Source organism: Scyliorhinus canicula, chromosome 29 (genome assembly GCF_902713615.1).
Source record: "Scyliorhinus canicula chromosome 29, sScyCan1.1, whole genome shotgun sequence".
Taxonomy (NCBI): Eukaryota; Metazoa; Chordata; class Chondrichthyes; order Carcharhiniformes; family Scyliorhinidae; genus Scyliorhinus; species Scyliorhinus canicula.
The window spans coordinates 13,710,280-13,724,142 of NC_052174.1; the positions used below are offsets into that span (position 1 = coordinate 13,710,280).

Consider the following 13,863-nt stretch of genomic DNA (forward strand, 5'->3'; position numbering starts at 1 on the left):
ATGTTTTTTCTTTATTAATTTCACCCTGTTTCCCCATCACAATCTCATCCTATTAAACTGCACAGTCTGCTCAAAATTAGTTACAAATCAAAAGTGAAAAATCTTTCACTTAAATTGATCCAGACTCAAACTCAAGAACCAGTCAGAGTTTGAGCCCATATCTAGGCTGGCACTGTCAGTACCGCACTGAGGGAATGCTTCACTGGCACAGATGCCATATCTCAGGTGAGATGTTAAGTGGATCCCAGTCTCCCGTCTGAATGAGCTCAATGGGCCGTTAATCGGCAAAAAGTGGATTTTCCATCCTCTTACCCCGACAGGCCATCTGAAAATTGCGAAATGTTTTGGAGGATTCAGTGCCGTTCCCTGGGAACACCAGTTTAAAATTCCGACTGCACCTGTTCACAGCCCCACTGACGATAAGAAATCCAACACAATAGATCACAATGTCTGCCATTTACCTCCTGATGTTGAGGCTCCTGTAGATTTGGTTGAAACATCAGGACTGCTGGTAAATGTTGTTGTGTCAGTTGATGTTGATTGTCCAGTTGATTGCTGCCCTGTTGATGAGGTCCCTGTTTAATACAACAATAGTTTGTTCAAGATTACAATTTCTGACACGTATTTCAAAGAGTTTGCCAGCTGAATTCTCCGCTCTGTTACACTGTGAGATCTGACCAAATGTTTTTTCAAAATCAAAAGGGAAGAATGTGTATGGTTCTCCCTTCCTTAATCTAAATGTTAGTTTGGGAGTCTGACTCTGCAGTTTCCACCAATCGAAACTCTGTTCGATGGTCATCATTAGCTCCTCATCGATCGTTCTGTGCCTAAATTGGTCGCTGTATTTTGCCACATTTAAACAGTGACTCCTCTCTACATATTCCCTGCTCTGATATTTTAACTGTTTAATCGTAAAGTAGTTTCAGATTGTGTTAGAATTCAGGAAAGATAAATTTTAAACCAACATCTTTCCTGTTCGTCGACCAACTGCTGAGAGAATATTTAGTTTGATGTTGAAACAATAGGTCACATTGACTGTCATTTACCTTCTGTTGTCCAGGGTCCAGTGGGTGTTGTGGAAAGATTTGGGCTGCTGGTTGCTGCTGGTGTGTCAGTTGAATTTGATTCACTTGTTGATTCCAGGCCAGTTGAGGTCATTTCTGTTTAATGTCAAGTTAATGATGTCAGATTTCTTTTGAATAGCTTTTCTTTATTTATTTCACCCTGTTTCCCCATCACAATCTCATCCTATTAAACTGTATGGCTGCTCAAAGTTAGTTACAAATCGCAAGTGAAGAATCTTTCGCGAAGATTGATCCAGACTCAAACTAAAGAACCAATCAGAGTTTGATCCCATATCTAGGCTGGCACTGTCAGTACCGCACTGAGGGAATGCTTCACTGGCACAGATGTTAGCCTCTGGCTGATGTTGAGTAAAGAGTTCTGCCCCTTTTCACAAACACCTTTATTTTCCTTGAACGCACTCCTGTACAAAATTCTATCACCATATCACATGCTGCAAGAGCCACGTGCAACTCCTTTACATATCAGTGTCAATTGTTGGATAAATAACATTAATGAGACATCTTAGAATGTTTCTTAACCCATTCCTTAACACATGCCATCTTTCAGGTAATCTGTTAAGTGGAGCACAGTCTCCCCACTTAATGACCTCGACAGCTGTTTATCGGCAAAAGGGGGTTTTTATCCTCTTACCCCAATCAGACATCAGAAAATTGTGAAATGTTTTGGAGGATTCAGTGCCGTTCCCCGGGAACACAAGTTTAAAATTGCACCTGCACTCGTTCACACCCCCACTGATGTTAGAAAATCCAACACAATAGATCACAATGTCTGCCATTTACCTCCAGATGTTGAGGCTCCCGTAGATTTGGTGGAAACATCTGGACTGCTGGTTAATGTTGTTGTGTCAGTTGATGTTGATTGTCCAGTTGATTGCTGCCCTGTTGATGAGGTCCCTGTTTAATACAACAATAGTTCGTTCAGGATTACAATTTCTGACACTTATTTCAAATAGTTTGTCAGCAGAATTGCACGTTCTTTCTGATCAAATCTTTTTTCCAATCAATAGGAAAGGGTGTGCATAATTTTCTCCTCCTTAATCTAAATGTTAGTTTGGGAGTCTGACTCTGCAGTTCCCAACACACGAAACTCTGTTAGATGGTTATCATTACCTCCCATGTGATCTTCCTGTGCCCAAATTGGCTACACTGTTTTGCCACATTTAAATGGTGATTACACCCCATATTTTCCTTCATCTTATGTTTTTAATGTTTAATTTAAACCGGTTACAAATTATGTGAAAATTCAAGAAAGAGAAATTTCAGACAGACATCTTTCCTGTTCGTCTACCAACAGCTCAGAGAATATTTAGTTTGATGTTGAAACAATAGGTCACATTGACTGTCATTTACCTTCTGTTGTCCAGGGTCCAGTGGATGTTGTGGAAAGATTTGGGCTGCTGGTTGCTGCTGGTGTGTCAGTTGAATTTGATTCGCTTGTTGATTCCAGGCCAGTTGAGGTCATTTCTGTTTAATATCAAGTTAATGATGTCAGGTTTCTACTGAATAGTTTTTCTTTATTTTTTTCACCCTGTTTCCCCATCACACTCTCATCCTATTAAACTGTGTGGCTGCTCAAAGTTAGTTACAAATCGCAAGTGAAGAATCTTTCACAGTGGTTATCACAGATGCCTCACAGCGCCAGGGACCCAGGTTCGATTCCCGGCTGGGTCACTGTCTGTATGGAGTCCGCACGTTCTCCCCGTTTCTGTGTGGGTTTCCTCCGGGTGCTCCGGTTTCCTCCCACAGTCCAAAGATGTGCATTCGGTGGATTGTCTATGCTAAACTGCCCTTGGGGTCCTAAACATTTAGGTGGGGTTACTGGGTTATGGGGATAAGGTGGAGCTGTGGGCTTGGGTAGGGTTCTCTTTCCAAGGGCCGGTGCAGACTCAGTGGGCCGAATGGCCTCCTTTCACACTGTAAAATCTCTCATTCCATGATTCAGTCAGATTGACCCAGACTTAAACTAAAGAACCAATCAGAGTTTGATCCCATATCTAGGCTGGCACTGTCAGTACCGCACTGAGGGAATGCTTCACTGGCACAGATGCCATCTTTCAGCTAAGCTGTAATATCAACTGATGATTAAAAGTCCAACACAATAGGTCACAATGTCTGTCATTTACCTCCTGATGTTGAGGCTCCAGTAGATTTGGTGGAAACATCTGGACTGCTGGTTAATGTTGTTGTGTCAGTTGATGATGATTGTCCAGTTGATTGCTGCTCTGTTGATGAGGTCCCTGTTTAATACAACAATAGTTTGTTCTGGATTACAATTTCTGACACTTATTTCAAATAGTTTGTCACCAGAATTGCACGTTCTTTACACTGTGAGATCTGATCAAATCTTTTTTCCAACCGAAAGGAAAGGGTGTGCATCATTTCTCCTCCTTAATCTAAATGTTAGTTTGGGAGTCTGACTTTGTAGTTCCCATCACCCAAAACTTTGATCGATGGTCATCATTACCTCCTAAGTGATCTTCCTGTGCATAAATTGGCTGCTGTGTTTTGCCACATTAAAACAGTGACTACACCCCAAATGTTCCTTCATCTGATATTTTAAATGTTTAAATAAAACTAGTTACAGATTGTGTTAGACTTCAAGAAAGAGAAATTTCAGACAAACATCTTTCCTGTTCGTCTACCAACTGCTCAGAGAATATTTAGTTTGATGTTGAAACAATAGGTCACATTGACTGTCATTTACCTTCTGTTGTCCAGGGTCCAGTGGATATTGTGGAAAGATTTGGGCTGCTGGTTGCTGCTGGTGTGTCAGTTGAACTTGATTCACTTGTTGATTCCAGGCCAGTTGAGGTCATTTCTGTTTAATATCAAGTAAATGATGTCAGATTTCTTTTGAATAGCTTTTCTATATTTATTTCACCCTGTTTCCCCATCACAATCTCATCCTATTAAACTGCACGGCTGCTCAAAGTTAGTTACAAATCGCAAGTGAAGAATCTTTCGCGAAGATTGATCCAGACTCAAACTAAAGAACCAGTCAGAGTTTGATCCCATATCTAGGCTGGCACTGTCAGTACCGCACTGAGGGAATGCTTCACTGGCACAGATGTTAGCCTCTGGCTGATGTTGAGTAAAGAGTTCTGCCCCTTTTCACAAACACCTTTATTTTCCTTGAACCCACTCCTGTACAAAACTCTATCACCATATCACATGCTGCAAGAGCCACGTGCAACTCCTTTACATATCAGTGTCAATTGTTGGATAAATAACATCAATGAGACATCTTAGAATGCTTCTTAACCCATTCCTTAACACGTGCCATCTTTCAGGTAATCTGTTAAGTGGAGCACAGTCTCCCCACTTAATGAGCTCGACAGCTGTTTATCGGCAAAAGGGGGTTTTTATCCTCTTACCCCAATCAGACATCAGAAAATTGTGAAATGTTTTGGAGGATTCAGTGCCGTTCTCCGGGAACACAAGTTTAAAATTGCGCCTGCACTCGTTCACACCCCCACTGATGTTAGAAAATCCAAGACAATAGATCACAATGTCTGCCATTTACCTCCTGATGTTGAGGCTCCAGTAGATTTGGTGGAAACATCTGGACTGCTGGTTAATGTTGTTGTGTCAGTTGATGTTGATTGTCCAGTTGATTGCTGCCCTGTTGATGAGGTCCCTGTTTAATACAACAATAGTTTGTTCAGTATTACAATTTGTGACACTTAATAAATAGTTTGTCAGCCAAATTCTCCGTTCTGTTACATATTGTTTTTAACTAAATTGAAAGGAAAGGATGTGTCTGATTCTCCCCTCCTTAATCTAAATGTTAGTTTAGAATTCTGCCTTTGTAGATTCCAGCAATCAAAACAACGATAGATGATCATCATTACCTCCTAAGTGATCTTCTTGTGCATAAATTGGCTGCTGTGTTTTGCCACATTAAAACAGTGAGTACACCCCATATGTTCCTTCATCTGGTATTTTAAATGTTTAAATAAAACTAGTTACAGATTGAGTTAGAATTCAAGAAAGAGAAATTTCAGAAAAACATCTTTCCTGTTCGTCTACCAACTGCTGAGAGAATATTTAGTTTGATGTTGAAACAATAGGTCACATTGACTGTCATTTACCTTCTGATATCCAGGATCCAGTGGATGTTGTGGAAAGATTTGGGCTGCTGGTTGCTGCTGGTGTGTCAGTTGAATTTGATTCGCTTGTTGATTCCAGGCCAGTTGAGGTCATTCCTGTTTAATATCAAGTTAATGATGTCAGGTTTCTACTGAATAGTTCTTCATCATTTATTTCACCATATTTCCCCATCACAATCTTATCCTATTAAACTGTACAGTCTGCTCAAGGTTAGTTACAAATCAAAAGTGAAGAATCTTTCACTTAAATTGATCCAGACTCAAACTCAAGAACCAGTCAGAGTTTGATCCCATATCTAGGCTGGCACTGTCAGTACCGCACTGAGGGAATGCTTCACTGGCACAGATGCCATATCTCAGGTAAGATGTTAAGTGGAGCCCAGTCTCCTGTCTGAATGAGCTCAATGAGCCGTTAATGGGCAAAAAGTGCGGTTTCCATCCTCTTACCCCTACAGGCCATCTGAAAATTGCGAAATGTTTTGGTGGATTCAGTGCCGTTCCCCGGGAACACCAGTTTAAAATTGCACCTGCACCTGTTCACACCCTCACTGACGATAAAAAAAATCCAACACAATAGATCACAATGTCTGCCATTTACCTCCTGATGTTGAGGCTCCAGTAGATTTGGTGGAAACATCTGGACTGCTGGTTAATGTTGTTGTGTCAGTTGATGTTGATTGTCCAGTTGATTGCCGCCCTGTTGATGAGGTCCCTGTTTAATATCACATTATATCGTTCAGGATTACAATTTTTTATACTTATCTCTTATAATTTGTCAGCAGAATTCTCCGTTCTATTAAACTGTGAGATCTGATCAAAACTTTTTTCCAATTTGAAAGGGAGAGTGTGTCTGCTTCTCTTCTCCTTAATCTAAATGTTAGTTTGGGAGTCTGACTCTGCAGTTTCCAGTAATCAAACTCATTTTGGTCGTCATCATTACCTCCTCATCGATCTCCCTCTGCCTAAATTGGTTGCTGTGTTTTACCACAATAAACCAGTGACTACACACAACATATTCCTCCCTCTGATATTTTAAATGTTTAAATTAAACAAGTTTCAGATTGTGTGAAAATTCAAGAAAGAGAAATTTCAGACAAACATCTTTCCTGTTTGTCTACCAACAGCTCAGAGAATATTTAGTTTGATGTTGAAACAATAGGTCACATTGACTGTCATTTACCTTCTGTTGTCCAGGGTCCAGTGGATGTTGTGGAAAGATTTGGGCTGCTGGTTGCTGCTGGTGTGTCAGTTGAATTTGATTCGCTTGTTGATTCCAGGCCAGTTGAAGTCATTCCTGTTTAATGTCAAGTGAATTGTGTCAAGTATCTACGGAATAGTTTTTTAAAATTTATTTCAACCTGTTTCCCCATCACAATCTCATTCTATTAAACTGTACGGTCTGCTCAAAGTTAATTACAAATGGAAAGTGAAGAATCTTTCGCGAAGATTGATCCAGGCTCAAACTAAAGAACCAGTCAGAGTTTGATCCCATATCTAGGCTGGCACTGTCAGCACCGCACTGAGGGAATGCTTCACTGGCACAGATGCCAACTTTCAGCTAAGATGTTAAGTGGAGCCCAGTCTGCCCTCTTCGGTGTCAGTAATGGATCTGACAACACATTTGGAAAGGAGCGGGAGAGTTCCCCCAATTTTGAGATTTATTATTTATCCTTCAACCAACATCACTGAAACAGACAATCTGGTCGGAGGATTCTTGCATTTTGATTGGTCCTATTGTGTATAAATTGGATGTTGTGTTTCACGACATTAAAACAGTGACTGTTCTTCATGGAGTTCCACCCTCTGATATTTCAGCTGGTTCCCAGCAACCTGTCACAGACTCTTCAAATTGTGAAGGGAGGAACTTCAGGCAGACACCTTCAATGTCCGTCCACCAAATTCTCAGAGAGTAATTTCAGAGTTGGATCAGCAAGCTGGCAGCTTGGTGAATTCCGGGTCCCTTTCGTGCCCCTGAACCCTCTCCCCCATTCGCAACTATGTTTAAATGTAAGTGCTCTGATTGGGCGGGAGCTGACTCCTGTGCCTAATTGGCGTTGCCAAATACCGTTCAGATGCAGGAGCAGCCAGACTGGTCTCAGTGGCAAAGGCAGGCAGCGGCCATTTTGGAGACTGTCACTGCCCCACTAATGTGACAATTCAGTTCACCATTTCATACAAACATCTTTCCTGTTCGTGTACCAACTGCTCAGAGAATATTTAGTTTGATGTTGAAACAATAGGTCACAATGACTGTCATTTACCTTCTGTTGTCCAGGGTCCAGTGGATGTTGTGGAAAGATTTGGGCTGCTGGTTGCTGCTGGTGTGTCTGTTGAATTTGATTCGCTTGTTGATTCCAGTCCAGTTGAAGTCATTTCTGTTTAATATCAAGTTAATTATGTCAGATTTCTCTTGAATAGTTTTTGTTTATTTACTTCACCCTGTTTCCCCATCACAATCTCATCCTATTAAACTGTGTGGCTGCTCAACTACAAATGGAAAGTGAAGAATCTTTCGCGAAGATTGATCCAGACTCAAACTAAAGAACCAGTCAGAGTTTGATCCCATGTCTAGGCTGGCACTGTCAGTACCGCACTGAGGGAATGCTTCACTGGCACAGATGTTAGCCTCTGGCTGATGTTGAGTAAAGAGTTCTGCCCCTTTTCACAAACACCTTTATTTTCCTTGAACCCACTCCTGTACAAAACTCTATCACCATATCACATGCTGCAAGAGCCACGTGCAACTCCTTTACATATCAGTGTCAATTGTTGGATAAATAACATCCATGAGACATCTTAGAATGTTTCTTAACCCATTCCTTAACACATGCCATCTTTCAGGTAATCTGTTAAGTGGAGCAAAGTCTCCCCACTTAATGAGCTCGACAGCTGTTTATCGGCAAAAGGAGGTTTTTATCCTCTTACCCCAATCAGACATCAGAAAATTGTGAAATGTTTTGGAGGATTCAGTGCGGTTCTCCGGGAACACCAGTTTAAAATTGCGCCTGCACTCGTTCACACCCCCACTGATGTTAGAAAATCCAACACAATAGATCACAATGTCTGCCATTTACCTCCAGATGTTGAGGCTCCCGTAGATTTGGTGGAAACATCTGGACTGCTGGTTAATGTTGTGTCAGTTGATGTTGATTGTCCAGTTGATTGCTGCCCTGTTGATGAGGTCCCTGTTTAATGCAACAATAGTTTGTTCAAGATTACGATTTCTGACACTTATTTCAAATAGTTCGTCAGCGGAATTGCTCGTTCTATTACACGGTGAGATCTGATCAAATGTTTTTTCCAAATTGAAAGGGAAGAATGTGTGTCATCCTCCCCTCCTAAATCTAAATGTTAGTTTGGGAGTCTGACTCTGCAGTTCTCATCACCCAAAACATTGTTCGATGGTCATCATTACCTCCTAAGTGATCTTCCTGTGCCTAAATTGGCTGCTGTGTTTTTCCACATTAAAACAGTGACTGCACCCCATATGTTCCTTCATCTGATATTTTAAATGCTTAAATTAAACCAGTTTCAGATTGAGTTAGAGTTCAAGAAAGAGAAATTTCAGACACACATCTTTCCTGTTCGTCTACCAGCTGCTCAGAGAATATTTAGTTTGATGTTGAAACAATAGGTCACATTGACTGTCATTTACCTTCTGTTGTCCAGGATCCAGTGGATGTTGTGGAAAGATTTGGGCTGCTGGTTGCTGCTGGTGTGTCAGTTGAATTTGATTCGCTTGTTGATTCCAGGCCAGTTGAAGTCATTTCTGTTTAATATCAAGTTAATGATGTCAGGTTTCTACTGAACAGTTTTTCTTTATTTATTTCACCCTGTTTCCCCATCACAATCTCATCCTATTAAACTGTGTGGCTGCTCAACGTTAGTTACAAATCGCAAGTGAAGAATCTTTCACAATGGTTATCACAGATGCCTCACTGCGCCAGGGACCCAGGTTTCATTCCCGGCTTGGCTCACTGTCTGTATGGAGTCCGCACGTCCTCCCCGTGTCTGCGTGGGTTTCCTCCGGGTGCTCCGGTTTCCTACCACAGTCCAAAGATGTGCATTCGGTGGATTGTCTATGCTAAACTGCCCTTGGGGTCCTAAACGTTTAGTTGGGGTTACTGGGTTATGGGGATAAGGAGGAGCTGTGGGCTTGGGTAGGATTCTCTTTCGAAGGGCCGGTGCAGACTCAGTGGGCCAAATGGCCTCCCTTTACACTGTAAAATCTCTGATTGTATGATTCAGTCAGATTGACCCAGACTTAAACTGAAGAACCAGTCAGAGTTTGATCCCATATCTAGGCTGGCACTGTCAGTACCGCACAGAGGGAATGCTTCACTGGCACAGATGCCATCTTTCAGCTAAGCTGTAATATTAACTGATGATTAAAACTCCAAAACAATAGATCAGAATGTCTGCCATTTACCTCCAGATGTTGAGGCTCCATTAGATTTGGTGGAAACATCTGGACTGCTGGTTAATGTTGTTATGTCAGTTGATGTTGATTGTCCAGTTGATTGCTGCCCTGTTGATGAGGTCCCTGTTTAATACAACAATAGTTTCCAGCAGTTGAAACATTATGAGGTAGTCATCATTACCTCCTCAGTGATCTTCCTGTCCCTAAATTGCCTACTGTGTTTTGCCACACTTAAACAGTACTTAAACTGATATTTTAAATGCTTAAATTAAACCAGTTACTGATTGTGTGAAAATTCAAGAAAGAGAATATCAGACAAACATCTTTCCTTTTTATCTACCAACTGCTGAGAGAATATTTAGTTTGATGTTGAAACAATAGGTCACATTGACTGTCATTTACCTTCTGTTGTCCAGGGTCCAGTGGATGTTGTGGAAAGATTTGGGCTGCTGGTTGCTGCTGGTGTGTCCGTTGAATTTGATTCGCTTGTTGATTCCAGGCCAGTTGAGGTCATTTCTGTTTAATATCAAGTTAATTGTGTCAGGTTTCGACTGAATAGTTTTTCTTTATTTATTTCACCCTGTTTCCCTATCGCAATCTCATCATATTTAACTGTACGGTCTGCTGAAAATTCTCAGAGAGTAATTTCAGTGTTGTAACAGGAAGCTGACACCTTGGTGAATTCCGGGTGCCGTTCGTGCCCCAGAACCATCTCCCCCATTCAGAACTATTTTTCAATGACAAAGCTCTGATTGGGCGGAAGCTGACCCCTGTGCCCAATTAGCGTTGCCAAATACCGCTCGGATGGGGGAGCAGCCAGACTAGACTTAGTGGGAAAAGGAGGCAGCGGCCATTTTGGGGGCTGTCACTGCCCCACCATTGTGACAATGCAGTTCACCAAAGGACCAGGAGAACATTGAAGTCACAAAGTGGCCATTCACACCGAGTCAATGCCCACACTTGTCCCAATGCCATTTCACCCCTCAAATGACGCAGATGCAGACAAACATCCCCTTGTGCACTGAGGGAGTGCTTCACTGGCACAGATGCCATACCTCAGGTAAGATGTTAAGTGGAGCCCAGTCTCCCGTCTCAATGAGCTGAATGGGCCGTTAATCGGCAAAAGTGTGTTTTCCATCCTCTTACCCCTATGGGCCATCTGAAAATTGCAAACTGTTGTGGAGATTCCAGGAACACCAGTTTAAAATTGCGCCTGCACCCATTCACACCGTCAACAATGATAAAATATCCAACACAATAGATCACAATGTCTGCCATTTACCTCCTGATGTTGAGGCTCCAGTAGATTTGGTGGAAACATCTGGACTGCTGGTTAATGTTGTTGTGTCAGTTGATGTTGATTGTCCAGTTGATTGCTGCCCAGTTGATGAGGTCCCTGTTTAATATCACATTATATCGTTCACGATTACAATTTGTGACACGTATTTCAAAGAGTTTGCCAGCTGAATTCTCCGCTCTGTTACACTGTGAGATCTGACCAAATATTTTTTCAAAATCAAAAGGGAAGAGTGTGTATGGTTCTCCCTTCCTAAATCTAAATGTTAGTTTGGGAGTCTGACTTTGCAGATTCCACCAATCGAAACTCTGTTCAATGGTCATCATTACCTCCTCATCGATCGTTCTGTGCCTAAATTGGCCGCTGTATTTTGCCACATTTAAACAGTGACTCCTCTCTACATATTCCCTGCTCTGATATTTTAACTGTTTAATCGTAAAGTAGTTTCAGATTGTGTTGGAATACAGGAAAGATGAATTTCAAACAAACATCTTTCCTGTTAGTCTACCAACAGCTCAGAGAATATTTAGTTTGATGTTGAAACAATAGGTCACATTGACTGTCATTTACCTTCTGTTGTCCAGGGTCCAGTGGATGTTGTGGAAAGATTTGGGCTGCTGGTTGCTGCTGGTGTGTGAGTTGAACTTGATTCGCTTGTTGATTCCAGGCCAGTTGAAGTCATTTCTGTTTAATGTCAAGTTAATTGTGTCAGGTTTCTACTGAACAGTTTTTCTTTATTTATTTCACCCTGTTTCCCCATCACAATGTCATCCTATTAAACTGTACGGCTGCTCAAAGTTAGTTACAAATCGCAAGTGAAGAATCTTTCACAGTGGTTATCACAGATGCCTCACAGCGCCAGGGACCCGGGTTCGATTCCCGGCTTGGCTCACTGTCTGTATGGAGTTCGCACGTTCTCCCCGTTTCTGTGTGGGTTTCCTCCGGGTGCTCCGGTTTCCTCCCACAGTCCAAAGATGTGCATTCGTTGGATTGTCTATGCTAAATTGCCCTTGGGGTCCTAAATGTTTAGGTGGGGTTCCTGGGTTATGGGGATAAGGTGTAGCTGTGGGCTTGGGTAGGATTCTCTTTCCAAGGGCCGGTGCAGACTCAGTGGGCCGAATGGCCTCCTTTTGCACTGTAAAATCTCTGATTGTATGATTCAGTTAGATTGACCCAGACTTAAACTGAAGAACCAATCAGAGTTTGATCCCATATCTAGGCTGGCACTGTCAATACCGCACTGAGGGAATGCTTCACTGGCACAGATGCCATCTTTCAGCTAAGCTGTAATATCAACTGATGATTAAAAGTCCAACAAATAGATCACAATGTCTGCCATTTACCTCCTGGTGTTGAGGCTCCAGTACTTTTGGTGGAAACATCTGGACTGCTGGTTAATGTTGTTGTGTCAGTTGATGTTGATTGTCCAGTTGATTGCTGCCCTGTTGATGAGGTCCCTGTTTAATACAACAATAGTTCGTTCAAGATTACAATTTCTGACACTTATCTCAAATAGTTTGTCAGCAGAATTCTCCGTTCTGTTACTCTGTGAGATCTGATTAATTTTTTTTGCAAATCGATCAGGGAGAGTGTGTATGATTCTCCCCTCCTTTATCTAAATATTTGTTTGGGAGTCTGTCTTTGCAGTTCACAGCAATCAAAATCATTTTGGTCGTCATCATTACCTCATCAGTGATCTTCCTGTGCGTAAATTGGCTGCTGTGTTTTGCCGCATTAAACCAGTGACGACACACAACATATTCCTCCCTCTGATATTTTTAATGTTTAAATTAAACCAGTTACAGATTGTGTGAAAATTCAAGAAAGAGAAATTCCAGACATACATCTTTCCTGTTTGTCTACCAACAGCTCAGAGAATATTTAGTTTGATGTTGAAACAATAGGTCACATTGACTGTCATTTACCTTCTGTTGTCCAGGATCCAGTGGATGTTGTGGAAAGATTTGGGCTGCTGGTTGCTGCTGGTGTGTCAGTTGAACCTGATTCACTTGTTGATTCCAGGCCAGTTGAGGTCATTCCTGTTTAATGTTAAGTTAATGATGTCAGGTTTCTACTGAATAGTTTTTCTTTATTTATTTCACCCTGTTTCCCCATCACACTCCCATCTTATTAAACTGTACGGTCTGTTCAAGATTCTCAGAGAGTAATTTCAGTGTTGTATCAGGAAGCTGACACCTTGGTAAATTCCGGGTCCCGTTCGTGCCCCTGAACCATCTCCCCATTCAGAACTATTTTTCAATGACAATGCTCAGATTGGGCGGAAGCTGACCCCTGTGCCCAATTAGCGTTCCCAAATACCTCTCGGATGAGGGAGCAGCCACACTAGCCTCAGTGGCAAAAGGAGGCAGCGGCCATTTTGGGGACTGTCACTGCCCCACCATTCTGACAATGCAGTTCACCAAATGACCAGGAGAATATTGATGTCATAAAGTGGCCATTCACACCGAGTCAATGCCCATACTTGTCCCAATGCCATTTCACCCCTCAAATGACGCAGATGCAAACAAACATCCTTTTGCGCACTGAGGGAGTGCTTCACTGGCACAGATGCCATATCTCAGGTAAGATGTAAAGTGGATCCCAGTCTCCGGTCTTACTGAGCTCAATGGGCCGTTAATCGGGAAAAGTGTGTTTTCCATCCTCTTACCCCTGTGGGCCATCTGCAAATTGCAAACTGTTTTGGAGAATCCAGGAACACCAGTTTAAAATTGCGCCTGCACCCATTCACACCGTCAACAATGATAAAATATCCAACACAATAGATCACAATGTCTGCCATTTACCTCCTGATGTTGAGGCTCCAGTAGATTTGGTGGAAACATCTGGACTGCTGGTTAATGTTGTTGTGTCAGTTGATGTTGATTGTCCAGTTGATTGCTGCCCTGTTGATGAGGTCCCTGTTTAATACAACAGTAGTTCATTCAGGATTAC

At 42.0% G+C, this 13,863-nt stretch overlaps 1 protein-coding gene across 1 annotated transcript in view; it reads right to left on the reverse strand.

Moving 5' to 3' along the window:
* The window catches only part of LOC119958326 (mucin-5AC-like), a 63,716-nt gene that overhangs the window by 38,320 nt on the left and 11,533 nt on the right, over positions 1–13,863 (reverse strand). The window contains exons 15-27 of the mRNA XM_038786765.1: positions 13,716–13,829; positions 11,482–11,595; positions 10,897–11,010; positions 10,017–10,130; positions 9,624–9,737; positions 8,850–8,963; positions 8,269–8,379; positions 7,456–7,569; positions 6,375–6,488; positions 5,793–5,906; positions 5,177–5,290; positions 4,609–4,722; positions 3,209–3,322 (exon numbers count right to left, since the gene is read on the reverse strand). Of these exons, the coding sequence (XP_038642693.1) occupies positions 3,209–3,322; positions 4,609–4,722; positions 5,177–5,290; positions 5,793–5,906; positions 6,375–6,488; positions 7,456–7,569; positions 8,269–8,379; positions 8,850–8,963; positions 9,624–9,737; positions 10,017–10,130; positions 10,897–11,010; positions 11,482–11,595; positions 13,716–13,829 (1,479 nt within the window). The remainder of the gene's footprint in view (positions 1–3,208; positions 3,323–4,608; positions 4,723–5,176; positions 5,291–5,792; positions 5,907–6,374; positions 6,489–7,455; positions 7,570–8,268; positions 8,380–8,849; positions 8,964–9,623; positions 9,738–10,016; positions 10,131–10,896; positions 11,011–11,481; positions 11,596–13,715; positions 13,830–13,863) is intronic.